The sequence below is a fragment of the Biomphalaria glabrata genome, chromosome 9 (genome assembly GCF_947242115.1).
Source record: "Biomphalaria glabrata chromosome 9, xgBioGlab47.1, whole genome shotgun sequence".
NCBI lineage: Eukaryota > Metazoa > Mollusca > Gastropoda > Planorbidae > Biomphalaria > Biomphalaria glabrata.
The window spans coordinates 27,326,273-27,346,525 of record NC_074719.1 but is presented as its reverse complement, the minus strand read 5'-3'; the positions used below and the strand labels follow the sequence as shown (position 1 = coordinate 27,346,525).

Genomic DNA, 20,253 nt, shown 5'->3' with positions numbered 1-20,253 from the left:
CCATGAGACACAGGAGAGAGACATGAAATAAGAGAGGAAGTCCAAGATGGTCGATGTAAACAAGTGTTGTGATTACTAAGAAGTGTCGTTAGTAATCTAATTCATAATTGTATCCGACTATTATTCTATCATTAAATTGCTGTTTTGTTCTATCACCTTCGTTGAGGTTTTTGAAGTCTTTGGTCTCGTTGTAGGCAGAGTTACAGCAATTGGTGTCAGAAGTGGGATTCTCAACGAAAGTGGGAAGAAGGTCTATGTACACGACCGTGATAACATTGAATTTTTTTTTCGGATAAGCCAACGTAAATTTTGGTAGGCCAGCGTAAGAAAGATACTGGATGGCGTCATTGAAAACACTTGGTCAGCTTTCATTGCAAGAACTTAGACGAGAACTCAGAGGTAGAGAGCTGAAGGTAAGCGGCAACAATGAGGCGCTCATGGAGCGTCAAGGACAAAGCATCATAGATGATGAACAGGATCCGGACACCTATTTATTCGAAATAGAACCCGATATGTGGGAGCTTTGGAAATCGATGAAAGAGCAAATAAAGGAAGACCTGAAATCGGTGATGGATGAACTTAAAAATGAAATAGGTAATAAACTAAACTATATAGAATCCGTTGTGTCTGAATTGAAAAAAGGAGAATGGACAACTGCCCGATGGCAGCACATCTCTAAGAAGAAGGCTGCTACGAAGGCGTATTGGGCTCAATGGGATTCAATAACCATCATAAATGGTGTTCTAAAAAGGGTCTTGGAATCCGTTGACGGCACATTAAGGCTTTTCGAGCTTATATTACCTAAAATCAGAGTGTCTGAGGTGCTGCAGGAAATCCACAATGGTACCAGTGGATCTCATCTGGGTGTCAATAAGACTCTCGATAAGATTCGCCAAAGATTCTACTGATTCAGATACAGAGAGTATGTGGAGGAATGGTGCCGGGGATGCAACTTTTGTACAGCCGCAAAGGGCCCTCAACGTAAAACAAGGGGACAAATGCAACAGTACATAGTTGGAGTACCGTTTGAAAGGATTGCAATCGATGTGGCAGGGTCATTTCCTGAAACTAGACGAGGAAGTAAGTACATATTGGTAGCTATTGATTACTTCACTAAATGGACGGAGGCGTATGCGATACCAAACCAAGAAGCAACAACGGCAGCAGAAACGCTTGTAGAGAACTGGATCAGTCGATTTGGTGTAGCTATGGAGGTACACTCCGACCTTGAGTCTAGGGTGTTCCAAGAAATGTGCCGGGTGCTTGGCATAGATAAAACTCGCACTACCCACTACGTCCGCAGTCGGATGGAATGGTGGAGCGGTTCAATCGCACTGTAGAACAATACTTGGCGGAAGTCACCGATGATCGACAAGACAACTGGGACACATACATTCCAATGTTTCTGCTGTCATCCAGGAGTTTTATCCATTGCACTACTACATATAGCCTTGCAAAGATGTTGTTTGGCCGAGAGCTTCGTTTACCAAGCGATCTGCTATTTAGACTTCCGAGGGACACACCAGTCACTGCTACTGAGTATGTCATCGATCTAGAGGAAACACATTCTTTGGCTCGTAGGACAATGAAGAAAAACAGCGATCTAATGAAGACTAGATTTAACAAGCGTGCAAATGCCTCAGGGTTTCAGGAAAACGACCTGGTATGGCTATATAACCTTCAGAGAGGAAAAGGTAGATCCTCAAAACTCCAGAGAGACTGGGAAGGTCCCTATCGTGTCGTTAAAAGGATCAACGATGTGGTCTACCGAATTCAGAAGACTCCACGGTCTAGCTTCAAGGTTGTTCACGTGGATCGGCTTCATCGTTATCATGGCGGGGCAAACTTTGTTCGAGACGAACAGTTTTAACGAGGGGGCAGTGTTATGACTCTACATTGCACGTTGTCATTAGGTGTGAGACTGCGCACCATGAGACACGGGAGAGAGACATGAAATAAGAGAGGAAGTCCAAGATGGTCGATGTAAACAAGTGTTGTGATTACTAAGAAGTGTCGTTAGTACTCTAATTCATAATTGTATCCGACTATTATTCTATCATTAAATTGCTGTTTTGTTCTATCACCTTCGTTGAGGTTGTTGAAGTCTTTGGTCTCGTTGTTACAACAATATCGATCTATATATAATTTTCTTCATGGCTCATTCAGTCCTGACACCACCGACAAATCATGGAAAGATCACGCTTTTATTTCTGCTAGTCGGAAAAGAGTTACCCCACGTCTTCAACTTTAGCGGCGAAAAAAAAAGAGGGGCGGGGAAGAACAAGTACCTAATATTCACCCGTCACTAAATAGCAGGGCAGGACCTAACCACTGTTGGGCCCTATGTGTCACACCATTGTTTGGTAGACCGTGACATTGTTTGGTTGAGAACCACGAGATATGTGAGTTTACGAAGAATATGTGATCCCACGTGAAAAAGGGGGCTTCACAATGGCAATCAAGGGGTGCTGGTCACATGATTGGACAGACCACATGGGCAAGAGTCAGTTTACATGTCATACACTAGCAGATCCAGAACTTTGGAGTGGGGAGGGGGGCGATTTTTTTCCAAACCCTAACCCTAACTCCCAGTAAACCCTAACCCTATGCATATACGTGCGTACAGCACACACACATACACACACACACACACACACATATATATATATATATTTATATATATATCATGGGCGTAGCCGGGGGGGCGGGGGTTGAACCTCCAAAATGAATTCCCCCCCCCCTGCGAGGGGGGGGGGTCGGAGTTTAGCGACTGATCTTTTGCTTTAATTTTGTTTATTTTAGGTGAAATTTTAATACTTAACCATCACTTGCCCTAGCACAGTCAATGGGGTTTTAAGTTTAAAACCCCCTACCAAGGGGTTTTGAGTTGGAAACCTCCTACAATGGGTTTGAGTTTGAAAACCCCTACCAGGGGGTTTTAAGTTTAAACCCCCCTTCCAGGGGTTTTGCATTTAAATCCCCCTCTTCTATAAAACAAAAAATACAAACGACAATCCCCAAATTCCAAGAGCACATCTAAGGAAGATTTTTTTTAATTTTAAACCACTCTCCAAAATTTACGATAAACCCCTCTTCAATATAAAAAAGCAAATTACACTCTCAAAATTGTTTGAGCGTAGCCAAAGTGGTTTTGAATTTAAATCCCTCTTCAGCTGGGTTTGAAGTTAAAAATGTCTCTTCAATATATACAAAATTGTATGAGCGTAGCCAAAGAGGTTTTGAGTTTAAACCCCTCTTCAGCTGGGTTTGAAGCTAAAAATACCTCTTCAAATATAAAAAAAGCAAATTACGCCCTCAAAATGCTATGAGCATAACCAAAGGGGTTTTTAGTTTAAACTCCCGCCAGCGGGGTTTGAAGCTAAAAAATAAATCTTCAAAATAAAAAAAAAAAAATAATTTCGTAATCAAAATGCTTTGAGCGTAGCAAAGCCCATTGGGTGTTTTGAGTTTAAATTTCCCTTCAGAGGGGTTTGATGCTAAAAAAATACCTCTTCAATATAAAAAAAAGCAAATTACACACTAAAATTCTCTAAGCGTAGCCAAGCCAATGGGTGGTTTTGAGTTTCAACCCCTCTCCTCCAGATGGCTTTTTTAAAAGTTTAAAACCCCTCAAGATAGTTTTGAGTTTAAAATCCCCATACAGAGCGTTTTAAGGTTGAAAGCCTCTCTCTTCAATATTATTTCTAAAGCAAACTACAGTCACAAAATTCTATGACCGTAGCTAAATGTGGTTTTGAATAAAAAAAAAAACACCAAACAACTCCAGATATATTTTAGTTTAAACCCCCCCCCCCCAACAGATGATTTTGACGATAAAACTTCCCTTTTCGATATAACTTCTAAAGCAAAATAGTCACCTAATTCCAAGATTGTAGTCAAGAGAAGTTACTCATGTCTACCAGTGGCTGGGCTCCATTAGTAAAGTGCAATGAAATTGAAAAGCACTAAATGTGTCTCTACAAAGATGGCTAAGACGGATTTTAGGAATTTCTTTATAGAGATCGGGTCTAAATCAAGGAAATCCTATGCCGAAGTGGAAGTCGACCCATTAGTAAGGCTGTGACAGAGCGTCGCATGAGTTTTGCGGGACATGTTCTCCGACAAACTGAATTACGCATAATAAGAGTTGCGATGACATCCTAGTAAAACTTGGCGCCACAATTTCATGGAGGTCCTCAGAGCAGGTGGAAAGAGGTTTCAGACGTCAGTAAGAATAGCAAATTAGGTTTTTTGAAATAAAACTTTTTAATAGCAAAATAATGCACTGTAGGTACCTCAGAATGTGCATTTAGTTGGCTTTCAATACCAAAAATAGTGCTTGGCGGCGGGGCTTCGCCCCGCGCTGGGGGAGCTCTATAAGGGTAGCGCTATAAGGTTCCCTAGTTGGGTTTGGGGCAAAGCCCCGACGACAACAGCGTTTTCTTGCATTCTTCACTGCAGAAACACATTCTCCTGACATGTGCAGCTCATCATTCATGAATGAAAGTCGGGGCGAAGTCCCGACGCCAAAAGCATTATCTTGCTTTCTTCACTGCAGAAACTCATTCTCCTGACATCTACAGCTTATTATTCATCAATGGAGTTCGGGGCGAAGCCCTGACGCCAAAAGCGTTTTCTTGCATTTTTCACTGCAGAAACGCATTCTCCTGACAAGTACAGCTCATTATTCATCACTGGGGTTCGGGCGAAGCCCCGACGACAAAAACTTTTTCTTGCATTCTTCACAGAAGAAACGCATTCTCCTGACCTAAAGCTCATTATTCATACTATTAAAAAAGGACCTTTTGAATACTTGAAAAATATTCTAATATGAATTTATAGGCCCTTAATACATTGCAAATAAAACCGATTTGTTCCTTGAAAAGATAAGATACGCCACATATTTAGATTTTGGCTTCGAGAATCGCCGCCGAAAAAAAATTATTCGATAAATAATATTCAATAAAATTAAAGTATAAGTTGTGAGTTATAGTCCCAAATTTATTTAACTAGAAAAATATCAGATTGAGTAAAGGTTGGGAAAAGGCGACTATGAGTATATTTTTTCGGTTTATAACTCATCTCAATCATGACTCTTATACTGAAAAATTTCGTTTGAATTCTAACTTTTTCAATGCAAAGTCTTTCTTAGAATAATTACATAAACTCTGGAAATGGGAGGGGCGGTAGAGTGAAAACGATTAATCCTCGCTCCTTTAATAACTTCTGCTAAAGACTGCATTTGGCATTAAAGAATAGGGGTGGGGGGACACAATATAAGAATTTAATTTATAGTATATACAAATTATATTATTCACAGATATTTTAAATTTTGTAATTTCTTAACTATAATACAAAAAGAAAAAGGAAAAAGTATTGGTTTGTCCGATGGGGGAAATGCGATTGCATGTATCGCCATGGGCGTAGCCAGGATTTTTTTTCGGGGGGGGGGGGTTGGGGGGTGGATTTTTTCTCCCCCCCCCCCCCCGGCGAAATTTTTTTTGTATATGTATTTATATGTGTGTATGTGTGTGTACATAATCTTTATTACATTCTGACCCTTCATTCTTTCGGAAGACGTTTATTGTGCCTTAGAATAGGTACTTCCATGAGTTAGTGGAAAAATTGTAGATTCCCCGCCATTATTAGCAATAGGGACTAGGGGAGTGCTAGGAGCTCCCCCAGCGCGGGGCGAAGCCCCGCCGCCAAGCATTATTTCTGATATTGAAAGCCAACATAATGCATATTCTGAGGTATCTACAGTGCATTTTCCTGCAATTAAAAAGTTCTATGCCGTTCGGCGCATTTGCCGTCAAGCTGTTTCCATAAAATTGTGAAGCCCCGCCGCCAAGCACTATTTCTGGTATTGAAAGCCAACAAAATGCATATTCTGAGGTATATACACTAAATTTTTCTGCTATTAAAAAGTTTTATTTCAAAAACCTAATGTGCTATCTTACTGACTTAGACCCTCCCGCGCCGTTCTGCGCATTTGCCGTCAAGCTGTTTCCATAAAAATCTGTCACTGGTAATGTCTAAAGCCTTTTCCCACCTGCCATGAGAATGAGGACCTCCATTAATGAGTGGCGTCAAGTTGTACTAGGATATCATTGCAACTCTTCTTATGCGTAATTCATTTTGTCGGAGAACATGTCCCGCAAACCTCATGCGTCGCTCTCTCACAATCTTACTAAGGGGTCGACTCCCAGTTCGGCATAAAATTTCCTTGATTTAGACCCGATCTCTATAACTGACTACTAAAATCTGTCTTAGCCATCTTTGTTGAGCCACATTTAGTGTTTTTCAATTTCGGCAGATGACTATTCACTGCAGTTTATTAACAAATAAAACCCCCTGGTAGGGGGTTTTAAATTCAAAACACCTGGTAGGGTTTTTTAAAATTCGAACCCCTATGGTAGGGGTTTTAAACTCGAACCCCCCTGGTAGGGGTTTTTAAACTCGAACCCCCCAGATAGGGGGTTTTAAACTCAAACCCCCCCTGGTTGGGGGTTTTAAACTCAAACCCCTTTGGTTGTGCTGGGGCAAGTGATGGTTTAGTATTAAAATCTCACCTAAAATAAACAAAATCAAAGCAAAAAATCAGTCACTAAATTCCGATCCCCCCCCGGGGGGGGATTTCATTTCGAGGGGGGGTTTGAACCCCAAAAACCACCCCCTGGCTACGCCCATGTGTATCGCCCCTCCCACCTGGTACAATCCTTTTTCATTTAAATTTACTAATGATAAAATTTGAGATCAGAGTGTGGTACGACATAATATACAATGGGTTCACATATCAATACGTAGTTTATATTATAAAGATATTAAACTAATTTTGTTCACAAACTATGATTCTCCATAAAAATAGGACTGCCCCCCCACACACACTCAGAGGGCTATAGTGGGGAGGGCAGTACATGCAATCGCCCTCCCCCCAACCCCACCGAATCGGCCAAAATACCAGAACGGGAGCGACATAATATAAAATTTATATATTTATTCACCTAATTTTGTTCACAAACTAAGATTTCTCCATAAAAGTAGGACCGCCCCTCTCCCACTCAAAGGGTTTAGGTGGGAAGGGCAGTAGAGGTATTCATCCCCTCCCCCCAATCAGCAAACAGGGAACGACATAATATAAAGATCGGTAAAAAAACAATAACAAGTTTTAATCATATAGATATTTAATTGATTCTGTTAGCAAGCAAGTGATTTCTACAAATAAATTGGACCGCCCCCCCAACTCAAAAGTGTATGGGGGGGGGGCGGGATTGATACCATTGCCCCCTCCCGACACCACCAAATCGGTCAATATACAAGTGGGGGAGGGGCGAAATAATAAAAAAATAGGTTAAAATAAAAATAATTAGTATATATCATTAACATAAGTAATAAATTAGTATACAAATTGTGTGAATTCTATACTAAAATTCGTCCGCCCCCCCTTCGGGGGGGTGGGGGGTCGGCCGAGTGAGGGGTGGGCGATCGCCCCTACCGCCCCCCCCTGGATCCACCAGTGCGCCATGATGTATTGGGAGATAGACGTGTTTTGTATTTCTAGACAAAAGTTTTGGTATTTATGTGCTGGAAGAATTCACTGGAATTGTAATTTTAATTTGGGTGAAATATTCTAGACTAGTTTGTGATGGCTGAAGTTGCCAATTATTGTATATCTTATTATGAAGAATATATATTTCGTCTGCTGTGGTGCTATTACTCAGTAATCATAGTAAAACTACGCAACAACACAGTTGACGAGGACAAGGATATCTATTAATTGCACAAAGAACATTCTAACAAGGCCAGAAGAGGCTCTTATACAACACAAGAGAACATTCGCGTTATCAGCACGTAAAGACATATTGACAATGACAATTTTTGTCTATATATTTCAGGAAATTTGTTTGAGTTTTCTAAAGATTTAATAATTTCCGGATATTTCCAGGACTTTTTCGTAAATTTTGCAATTTCAAGAGATTTCCAGGAGCTCCTGGTAAATCAGGAGGCCGCGGGAAATCTGTTATAAGTTATAAAATGGTTTAATTTAATAATATATACACCTAGAATTAGCGCGGGTCCTATGAAAGTGCGGGCACACTGCGGACGCATAGGTTGCTGTGGCATAAGGCCGGCCCTGTAAAATAGAAGCGTATGCTTTGCCGTGGGTCGACTAGTATAGTTTAAAAGAGAAAAGAAACACTAACCCCCTGAAGGCTTACAAAGTAAGTAAAGTAATGTAAAGTTTCCCTTTCAGACCTTGCGATCTATTGCGCAGTAGATGTAAAGGTCATTTGGTTTTATGGCCAAGGTAAACGAGCAGGGTGTCATGTGGCCTTTATTTTCTCCAACTTAAGTCAAGTACCTATTAGAATTGGGTGGAATCAGGGGCACCCTAAAAATCCGAAATTTAAAATCTCACTCTTCACTGAGATTCGAACCCAGCACCTCAGGTTCGGAAGCCATGCGCTTAACCACTAAGCCCCCTCTTGCAAAGTACCGAGTGCATTAAACGTTGTAATTAAGAAGGAAGAGCTGACTTGCCCATGTACAGGCCATTTCTTAGTGTCATTCTAACGTGAAGTCAAGATTGTTTGAGTGCCAATGAAATCTTCTTGGGCCTCTCCACTACACGTGTTTCCGGGTAATGACAAAATGACCCCCCTACAAAAAAAAAAAAAAAAACAGAGCAAATCCAGCAGTTGTCACTATCCACTGACCGTTTGTTAAGGAGTCGTGTTTATGGTGGACACCTGAACGGCTGATCGCTGATGTGACAAAGAGAAGGACCACGAGCGCCTTAGAATACGAGCCATCGAAAATGAGAATATTTAAAAAAATTTACATTTGGATCATTCCAAGACAGGCAGATAGAGCAAGCTTAAAAGACCTGCAGTTTCATAAGTCATAACCCTATTTATTATGGCTTTAGTACAAACATCAAGGGATGCACAATGTCTACGTTGTAGGGTAAAACATGCACTTTGTAACTAAGTAAAATGGCGTTTTTTTTCTAAGAGACTTAAAAATATTGCGTTATTATTCTAAAGAAGCGTTTCTGTTGGGCATCTCTGTTACGACAACCACCTTTCAACGCAATAAAAAAAAAAGATAGCCATGGCAAATGTTCGTCCCCCATACAGGATACGTGCCTTGTCCAGCGTGACTGTCCAACTATAGGAAGTTCATACCGGCAGTCGCAAAAACATGGCTGTTTGTAATGCAGTTTTGTTACCGTATGTCCATGATGGTGTGAAAGCATCTTGGATGAAAGCGTTCAAAAAGCTTAGTTGCTTTCTGTAAAGTGCCCATGTTTAGATCCACAAAGAGGGGTTGACAGAAACACTGCTTGGTAGACCCTGATTTTTTAGACAGGCGCACTGTCGCTTGGAGGCGTCCAAAAGCAATCTCCCTTAAAAGCAATGCGTCATTTGTTGCTACGCTTCCCAGATTTGTGAAGTTGTATACCACGTTAAGGGCTGTCTATTCACGGTGATCTTTGGGGCTGAGTAGATTTTATTGGGAGAATTCTGGAACTTCCCTTTTTTTCCGAGATTTATATAATTAAACCCAAAGAGGCTGAAGCGTACACAAATTCATTCACGCTGATGTTCAGTGTGAGGAAGTAACGCGTAGTGAAGCTGTGATAGGATCGTTTCCTTTGTTTTGGTACGGGGCTTTAAGCTGGAACATATTGTAATAATTCACCAGCAAAATCAAATATTACCCTGCATAGTAGGACTATGTTAATGATTCTAAGCTATCTAAACTAGGAATAGTTAGTCATTTACTTTGAATAGAAAACTTGACCTATCAGCTTTATAGAGGACACCTATTTAATAAAAATTTATTTAAATTTCCCTATGTATGTTTTAAGTGTTTTAAGTGATTTATAAATTGTTTACACTTTAATTGCTGAAATGTGTGTAGATGGCTTTTACTTTGGTGACAATATCAATACAGCCTACAATAAGATGGTGCGCAAATGTTTAATTAGGTCTGTCACGGATGAATGTGTGTATGTATGTATGATCTATTTTTACTTTTGCGCGAATGACCGGAAGTGTGAGATGGAGAGAGAGTCCAGCTTACAGTCCAGCTTGTGTGATATGTCGTAAAGATTATTAAAAGTTTCTGTGTTTGATCGAGTGTTGTTTTATTTGTAACTACAGCTGAACCCAGGGACATCTAGACGTATCGAGACCTAAGGTAGTTTCTAGCGAGTTATTAATAAAAATATAATAGAGGAGATGTAACAAGGTCTATCGATTCATTAAAACTTGTTAATGTTTGGAAAGAAATGTTTTAGTGTACTGCTGTGAACCTAGTGACGTAAGCGGTTTTCGATTTGACGTCATGGAATATTTTCAATCATAAAGCATTCTGGCCAAAATTAATTTTTTCGATACTGAAACATTTTCAAACCGATGTAACGTGGACCTCAACCGATGAGTTGAGAATTTTTTCAAATATACATAGGCCTATACCTTGAAATTTTAAAGAAAATCGTTAGAGTCGATTTCGAAATAAAATACATACAAGAATTAAGAGAATAGGATTTGTAGACTGCGGCTTTTTGGGGAAATACCAAAAATAAAATACAAATGAAATACAAAGGCTTGATAGAACATTAATTTATTATACTCTTGAATGCCTTACATTTGAAAATTCCCTAACGCGATATTCATTTCAAGAACGCGATTTTCCGTTCAAAACCCATGTTGTATCTAGAACTAAATTTAGTATCTAGACAAATTTATATTTATTTATTTTTTTTTACTTCGAAAAATTATAACAATAAAATAAGAGTTTTCCCCATGTTGCCAACGAGCGAGTAATTCTTTTCTCAGCAACATACATCAACTGTTAAATTTCTAGAAAATTGTTAGAGCCGTTTTTTAGATCAGCTGTCCAGGTTCCTGGATCCAGGTTCCTCGATCCAGGTTCCATGGCGTTCTGACTTGAAAAAATTGTAAAAACAATAAAAACATTTGAATAGTCAATATCTCCATCTTTAAACTTGAAATATTGGATAACAAATTTTTAAAAATATTTGATTAAACTCTGGTATAGAACCTGTGACACCGTCAGCTGCTTAATTGTGATTATTTATTGAAATGTTCATTATGGACATCTAGGTCTAACACTAGACTTAAAGTTTTGATTTAGATCTCTTAAGATCTAGTCTAGATCTACTTCTAGATCTCTAATCTAGATAAATCTATATTAAATAATATTAAAATATAAGCAACGCTTATAAACGTTAATAGAATTGAAGCAACTTTAAATTTCCTCTGTTATTGCATAATTACGGTAATAGGGCTGACTGCGCCATGTTGGCTCTAGACCTAGAGTACCTAAAGTTAGTCTGTAGCCAAATTTACATTTATTTATTTATTTTAATTATAACGGTCAAATTAGACTCAGCACCCACTTAGGTTCAGGTTACTCCATGAAGGAGTTACTTAAGTAAAGGTATTGTAAAAAAAAAAACACAACAGGACATCTTAATAATAAAAATACATTTGTAGGTCTTTTACTGCCTTAATCTACGTAGTCAAATGTCACTGTTCAAATTATCAAAAATTAACTTTTCAAAACGAGGAATTCAAAGCTATTGGAAAATGTTCCATACTCGTACCACATGTACTTACCAAAGATATTACGAGATCTATAGTTGAAGAAGTAGGCTGCTTGAATATAAAAACAATTTTTTTGTTAATTTCTTCAAAACACAAATACAAAAGACAATAGAGTTATTTCTAATGATTTGTCTTAATGTATATAATTGAAACTCTAATTTTAAACAAGCTGTCGAAAAGGCAAAGAAAAAACAAGCAAAATAAAACAGCCTATATGTATATATATATATATATATATATTTCATGGGCGTAGCCAGGATTTTTTTCGGGGGGGGGGGATTTTGAACCATTTATTATTACAGTTTGTTCTCTCCCTATCAGAAAGTCTTTAATCCACTGATGCAGTGGACCATTAATGCCGAAATATTTTAATTTTTTAAGCAAACTATGGTGGTGAACTTTGTCAAAAGCCTTAGAAAAATCTAGTAAGATAGCATCTATTTGTTCACTATTATCTAAACCTTTTGAAAAATCATCAATTAGTCCTATTAGTTGTGTTTCACATGATCTATATTTCCTAAAGCCATGTTGGTATGGTGTGAGGACATTATGTTTGTCTAAGTGGTTTATGATGTTGCTACATATTATGTGTTCTAGGATTTTACATGTGATGCTGGTAAGTGATACTGGTCTGTAGTTTCCTGGGTCAGATTTTTCTCCTTTTTTAAATAGGGGGGGGGGACATTAGCTTCTTTCCAGTCCTTTGGTACTCTGCCCTGGTTAAGTGAAGCCTGAAAGAGTATTTTGAACACTGGGGCTAGCTCATTACTTAGTTCTTTGAGTAATCTAGCTGGAATACCATCAGGTCCAGAAGCTTTATTTGGTTTGGTGTTGGCTAATAGTTTTTGAATTCCATTTTCTTGTACTACTATATCTTCTATGTTGTCTACTTGGTTCAAATTCAGTAATATGTCTTTGTCTCCTGGGACTTTATGTATTTACTTAATATACACACTAAGTGATTGTGTTAGCATTAGCGCTTAGGTGAAGTGTTGTAAAATGTAACACAACCAACATGTAGTTGTTGTCCTCATAACTATAAACAGACGTATGTCTATGTCGAAGGCGCCGCCTAGACCCGCCCGCGCCGTTCGGCGCATTTGCCGTCAAGCTGTTTCCATAAAAATCTGTCACTGGAATTGTCTAAAGCCTCTTCCCACCTGACATGAGGACCTCCATGAATGAATGGCGTTAAATTGTACTAGGATGTCATTGCAACTCTTCTTATGCGTAATTCATTTTGTCGGAGATTATGTCCCGCAAACCTCATGCGTCGCTCTCTCAGAATGTTACTAAGGGGTCGACTCCCAGTTCGGCATAAAATTTCCTTGATTTAGACCCGATCTCTATAACTGACTCCTAAAATCTGTCTTAGCCATCTTTGTTGAGCCACATTTAGTGTTTTTCAATTTCGGCAGATGACTATTCACTGCAGTTTATTAATGTAGCCCTGCCACTGGTAAAAATGTGTAACCTCTCTTGAATACGCTCTTGGAATTAGGTGACTGTAGTTTGGTTTAGATTTTATATCGAAAAGAGAAGTTTTATCGTCAAAATCATCTGTTGGGGGTTTTCCACCTCAAAATTCACTGTAGTGGGATCTTAAACTCAAAACCATCTGGAGGGGTTTTAAACTTAAAAAAAAAAGCCATCTGTAGAAGAGGAGTTTAAACTCAAAACCCCCTATGGGATTGGCCACGCTCAAATAGTTTTAGTGTGTAATTTGCTTTTTTTTATATTTATATATATTTTTATATTTATATTTTAGTGTGTAATTTGCTTTTTTTTTATATTGAAGAGGTATTTTTAGCTCTTAAAAAAAAACCCAAACAACTCCAGATATATTTTAGTTTAAAAACCCCCAACAGATGATTTTGACGATAAAACTTCCCTTTTCGATATAACATCTAAAGCAAAATAGTCATCTAATTCCAAGATCGTTGTCAAGAGAAGTTACACATGTCTACCAGTGGCTGGGCTACATTAATAAACTGCAGTGAATAGTCACTAACTGGTCAGGTACACACACTCATGGTTGGTCTCCAGCCCACTAACTGGCCAGGTACACACACTCATGGTTGGTCTCCAGCCCACTAACTGGCCAGGTACACACACTCATGGTTGGTCTCCAGCCCACTAACTGGCCAGGTACGCACACTCATGGCCGGTCTCCAGCCCACTAACTGGCCAGGTACACACACTCATGGTTGGTCTCCAGCCCACTAACTGGCCAGGTACACACACTCATGGTTGGTCTCCAGCCCACTAACTGGCCAGGTACGCACACTCATGGTTGGTCTCCAGCCCACTAACTGGCCAGGTACACACACTCGTGGTCGGTCTTTAGTGGCCACTAACTGGCCAGGTACAGACACTCGTGGTCGGTCTCCAGCCCACTAACTGGCCAGGTACACACACACGTGGTCGGTCTCCAGTGGCCACTACCTGGCCAGGTACACACACTCATGGTCGGTCTCCAGTGGCCACTAACTGGCCAGGTACAGACACTCGTGGTCGGTCTCCAGTGGCCACTAACTGGCCAGGTACACACACTCATGGCCGGTCTCCAGTGGCCACTAACTGGCCAGGTACAGACACTCATGGTTGGTCTCCAGCCCACTAACTGGCCAGGTACACACACTCGTGGTCGGTCTCCAGCCCACTAACTGGTCAGGTACACACGCTCGTGGTCGGTCTCCAGTGGCCACTAACTGGCCAGGTACAGACACTCATGGTTGGTCTCCAGCCCACTAACTGGCCAGGTACACACACTCGTGGTCGGTCTCCAGTGGCCACTAACTGGCCAGGTACACACACTCGTGGTCGGTCTCCAGTGGCCACTAACTGGCCAGGTACACACACTCGTGGTCGGTCTCCAGCCCACTAACTGGTCAGGTACAGACACTCGTGGTCGGTCTCCAGCCCACTAACTGGTCAGGTACACAACACTTGACTGTGTGTGTCACAGTTGGCCACAAATGCCGTATAGTAACAGTGTCACAACAGTTACATAGGTTAGGGTTGAAAAAAACAAACAAACAGCTACGTTTCTTACTTTACAAAACAACTTTTCTTGTTTCAGCATTTTTTTTTAAATTTTCACATCTTTGTGTACCGGTAATGTTAGAGATTTCCATTGCCAGTCTAGGTATAATATATTTCTGTGATTTGATCATCTGAGTTCGTATTGTACACCTAAATGTAATCCTACTTTATACCTGAATTAGCCCAGCACTGAACCAAACAACTATCATTGAAACACAGTGCTAACAGAAGATGAGGGGATTATCCGTGATGAAACTCAGGTCAAAAAAATTGTTTTCTTTGCTTTGAGAAGTTTTGAATACAAATAAGTAAACTATACATAAATAGCCTTTGTTAGAGATTTCTATTGAAGTAAGTGGAATCAATCGTGTCAGCTATTTAAAGATCACGAATAAAAAATGTGCGCGATTGAAAACTTTTCTACCAATTCTTTTTGTTCAGCGTAGCGTTCATACTTAAGGAATACTCAGTAAGCGTGTAGTCAAATCAATTCTCTTGACCAGTGGGAGGGGAGAAGGCTGCTTTTCAAAAGCAATAAAAAAAAAAGTTGCTCGTGTCTACATTCGAACTAAGACATCCACGACGGAAGGTCGACGTTTTTACCGCTGAGCTATTCAAGTACTTATTTTTAAAAAAGGGGAAGAACTCCACATATACAACACTGTATCTCAATGCTGTAGGATTTTGGGTACATGAAATAGTTAATATCAAACTAAATTAATTAATTGCCACTATTTTATTAACTAAATAATAGTTTTTATTAAATCATGTTTTGTTAGAAACAATAAATGTGCAAAGTTTCAACTTGATCCGAGACTGGGAAGTAAGAGAAATAACGTGGACAACATCTGTGCCAGATAGACAGACGGAGTGAGTTGATAGAAGCTTTACAACATCTGTGCCAGATAGACAGACGGAGTGAGTTGATAGAAGCTTTACAACATCTGTGCCAGAGAGACAGACGGAGTGAGTTGATAGAAGCTTTACAACATTTGTGCCAGATAGACAGACGGAGTGAGTTGATAGAAGCTTGACAACATCTGTGCCAGAGAGACAGACGGAGTGAGTTGATAGAAGCTTTACAACATTTGTGCCAGATAGACAGACGGAGTGAGTTGATAGAAGCTTTACAACATTTGTGCCAGATAGACAGACGGAGTGAGTTGATAGAAGCTTTACAACATTAGTGCCAGACAGACAGACGGAGTGAGTTGATAGAAGCTTTACAACATTTGTTCCAGACAGACAGACGGAGTGAGTTGATAGAAGCTTTACAACATTTGTGCCAAATTGACAGACGGAGTGAGTTGAGAGAAGCTTTACAACATCTGTGCCAGACAGACAGACGGAGTGAGTTGATAGAAGCTTTACAACATTTGTGCCAGATAGACAGACGGAGTGAGTTAATAGAACCTTTACAACATTTGTGCAAAATTGACAGACGGAGTGAGTTGATAGAAGCTTTGCAATATAAAGATACGTTATTATGATCAATTTCATACACAAAAAAAAAAGAGCTTACAGCATGGTTCATCTTGCATCAAGCGCTGTACCCACTGGAAAAGTGATTTGAAAATATAGAAAAATATTTAGAATAGATGGACAATAAAAACATTGAAAATACTTTTTTAAAACAAAGTTTATTATTAAGGTAATTGTATCAATTCGTTTGGACCAGTCATGTAGTTCAATGTGTAATACACCTAGACAAACAAACAAAAAGTCTTGCGATTAGAAATATTTGAGCGGCCCCATGTAAGGGGAACAAACATGATTAGTTTTGTGTAAAATGTCCGTCTGTCGCACTCTCAAAAACTAGAAGAGCAAAAAAAATAAAGCGTTGTGGCTTGCAAACTTTAGGTGCAACGGCTAATTTTTTTTTGTTTTCTAAAATCAAACCGTTTTGTTTTAAAATTTATTAAGCAAAAGATTTTGTTTTCATAAAAATACAGCACTTCTAAAACATAGATGTGATGAGGGAAATGTGTATTAACAATATGTTAACAAAGAAAGTGTATTTACTGTAACATTTATTCTTATCTCTATCTATATATAAAATAAAATGAAAATATTTCTGTTTGTTTGTAAAGGCAAAGAATGCAGTTTGTATGTAAATATCACGCACATTATTTAAAATCGACTTTTATGGAGCGACTTTCGTGTAGTAGAATCAGATTTTATTATATTATTTTAGTGCCCCTCAGGGTAAAAGCCGGTTACTATTGTGCATTTTGTCTTTCTGCCCGTCACGTCTAGATCGCAAAAATAAATAAATAAAAGGCTATTGAATATATAATTTCACCTTTAATTTGCCTGCCAAAACATCGCGGCACATTTCTTTTTTATCTCTAATAAAATTCCCGGATGGTTTTATGAAAAGCAAATGAATGTCAACGAGTGCTTATTGCCGCTCTTTCAACTTCTATCACATTTAATTTTCTTGCTAAAACTTTGCAATAACTGATACAAAAATTGCTTGTTCATGATTTAAAAAAAAAAAAACACATGTAAAAGCCAAATGAAAATCTCTATACTGATTATATTTTATTACTTTTTTTGTGTGGATATTGTTTATTAAAAACTAAACTAACTTACGTCAAATGATTACTTGAAGTCGTTTTTTGACTTATATTACACTTTATATTATTGGACAATACGTCACTATAGTTAAATTATCGATACCAATTTGTTCCGAATCTTCAACTAAAAATTTTTGTCAAATGACTTATTTTACAAAAACATCAACTAGGGTTTTCAGATTTTAAAAGGTGAAGGTCATTTACTTCAAACAATTGTTGTAAATCGTTATTTTGACTTGTTTTATATTTAATTTTCTTGCTGAAACATTACAAAAGACTTTTTTTTAAATTCTACTAACGCCAAATGACCGTTTCAGATCTCAATAAAAAATCTCAATATCGGTTGTTTCGGATATAAATTAAAAAAAAAAAATATCACTTCTAGCTTCTAGTACATTTAATGTTCTTGCTAAGACCTCATACAAATCTGATCTTTGTTCATAATATGTACCAGATTTTTAAGGAAAAAAAATTAAACACTAAATGATTGTATACGAATCTCTTTTCTAAATTACATCTAATTTTCATGCTAGACCATCGAATTATCGATATAAGATTATTCCTTAATTCTGAATATGTATTGTAGCGTTTCCCACTATCCAGGCTCTCTGCAAACTGTACCACATGACACAACCAATTCAAAGAACTTGACATCTCAGGGCTCCAAAGTAACGTAACACTCAACGTCAACGTCGCAACTGGGTTTGCGTAGTATTTAGTATAATTAGTAGAATTCGTAATGATTTCATTAAATTAAATTAGAGCTCATGCAAAAATGTTTAGTAACCCTCTTTAACTCTCTTGTATTAAAAAAGACATGTTTAGTTTAACTAAGCCGTATGATGTAGTGAAAAACATTTTTCCTTTCTCGTCATTCAGAATATTTCTTATCTAATGTCAGTCTAAGGCAGCCTCTGAAGGACTCTATTTGTTATCTTGTTACTAATTGCTTTTGTTGAACGCAATGTCATGCTTTTCTTTTAGAGTTTACTGATACCTGTTTCTTCAAGGCCTTCCCAAGACTGACAGAGAACTCAAGACACCAAACTAAGACAAACTTCTTGATAAATACAGAGAATACGATCAGTCCAGTCACCAAACTTAACATAATAGTATGTGCCATTCTGAAACCTAGAACAAAACTCATTATTAATACAAATGTCGTACTCAAGTGAAACAAAGAGAAGATAGTTACACTGTAGTGAAAGCTTAAGTTTACTTTTATAAATCTACTATCTGTAGTGATAGCTTAAGTTTACTTTTATAAATCTACTATCTGTAGTGATAGCTTAAGTTTACTTTTATAAATCTACTATCTGTAGTGAAAGCTTAAGTTTACTTTTATAAATCTACTATCTGTAGTGAAAGCTTAAGTTTACTTTTATAAATCTACTATCTGTAGTGAAAGCTTAAGTTTACTTTTATAAATCTACTATCTGTAGTGAAAGCTTAAGTTTACTTTTATAAATCTACTATCTGTAGTGAAAGCTTAAGTTTACTTTTATAAATCTACTATCTGTAGTGAAAGCTTAAGTTTACTTTTATAAATCTACTATCTGTAGTGAAAGCTTAAGTTTACTTTTATAAATCTACTATCTGTAGTGATAGCTTAAGTTTACTTTTATAAATCTACTATCTGTAGTGAAAGCTTAAGTTTACTTTTATAAATCTACTATCTGTAGTGAAAGCTTAAGTTTACTTTTATAAATCTACTATCTGTAGTGAAAGCTTAAGTTTACTTTTATAAATCTACTATCTGTAGTGATAGCTTAAGTTTACTTTTATAAATCTACTATCTGTAGTGATAGCTTATGTTTGCTTTAATAAATCTTTTTGGGGGCCGCAAGACTTATTCGTTCTTTTAAGTATCCAGCGAAGCAGTGAAAAATGACCTCAATGTGCACGCATTAAATAACGAACCCGACGAACATTTTAAGCGTTACCCGAAATGAGAAAAGCTGCTTTTACTATTCTTATATAATACAGACGTTACTTCAAAAAAGAAGATGATTACATCCAACACGTCCAACCTCAATATCTTTCTAAGGCGGATCTTTAAAGTAAGGTGGCCAGATAAAATAACCAAAGAAGAAGTGATACGAAGAGCAGGGTACCAGGATATCCACTGTGTTATCAGTAGCAGACGCCTTGGCTGGCTTGGCCACGTTCATAGAATGCCAGAAGGTCGACTTCCACAAGATATGGCGATCTAACAGAAGGCAGGAGAGACGCTGGTCGACCACTGTATACGGATGTATGTAAACGTGACATGAAGCTCTTCAAAATCGACACAAGCAGCTGGGAAAAGTGGCACTGGATAGATCCACATCGAGAGCGAGCATAAAGGAAGGGTCCCGGATTGCAGATGCCATACTCAACAGTGACACAGTGAAAATTCAACGGCGCCTGGTGATGACAGATGCCCAACCTGTGACCGCAGCTGTGAATCAAGGATTGGACACTTTCGTCACACAAGAAGTTGCAAAGGTCAGAATCGGAATGACTACTTGTTAAATATTTTAAAACTACTTTAGTAAAATACACATTGAAACGTTGAACGGGCGGCCCCCGAAAAGGGAATAGCTGCCATGGGCATAGCCGGGGGGGGGGTGTTTGGGTTTAACTCCCCCCCCCACCGAAATGAAATGCCCCTTGGGTCGGAATTTAGTGACTGATTTTTTTGCTTTGATTTTTTATTATTTTTATGTGAATTTTTTGTATTATGCCCCAGCGCAGCCAAGGGAGTTTTGACGGACGAACAGACAGACCACACAAAACTAATAGCGTCTATTGTGTCCATGTAGTGCGGAATCTTGGAGTTTTCTTCGACTCAACACTATCTTTCGACCCACACATAAGTCAGCTCTGCAAAGGTCTTTATCTGCAGCTGCGCAGATTAGGCCAGATCCGACCATATTTAACAACAGAGTCAACAAAAACGCTAGCTGTGGCATTCATACTCTCCCGCCTTGACTACTGCAACGCCGTGC

The 20,253-nt window shown here is 38.5% G+C and overlaps 1 protein-coding gene across 9 annotated transcripts in view; it reads right to left on the bottom strand.

Moving 5' to 3' along the window:
* LOC106077613 (uncharacterized) overlaps positions 1 to 20,253 on the bottom strand; it is a 50,778-nt gene that overhangs the window by 28,180 nt on the left and 2,345 nt on the right. For 3 of the 9 annotated variants that reach the window (XR_008779769.1, XR_008779770.1, XM_056041175.1), the window contains exons 2-4: positions 18,261 to 18,394; positions 16,207 to 16,240; positions 11,652 to 11,690 (exon numbers count right to left, since the gene is read on the bottom strand). Coding sequence is in view for 5 of the 9 variants with exons in the window: in XM_056041175.1 (XP_055897150.1) it covers positions 11,652 to 11,690; positions 16,207 to 16,240; positions 18,261 to 18,386 (199 nt within the window). In the remaining 4 variants the exon portion in view is untranslated. Of the gene's footprint in view, positions 1 to 11,651; positions 11,691 to 16,206; positions 16,241 to 18,260; positions 18,395 to 19,377; positions 19,671 to 20,253 lie in introns of those variants that run through there. The other 6 variants (XR_008779767.1, XR_008779768.1, XM_056041177.1 and 3 more) reach the window with 4 other exon arrangements.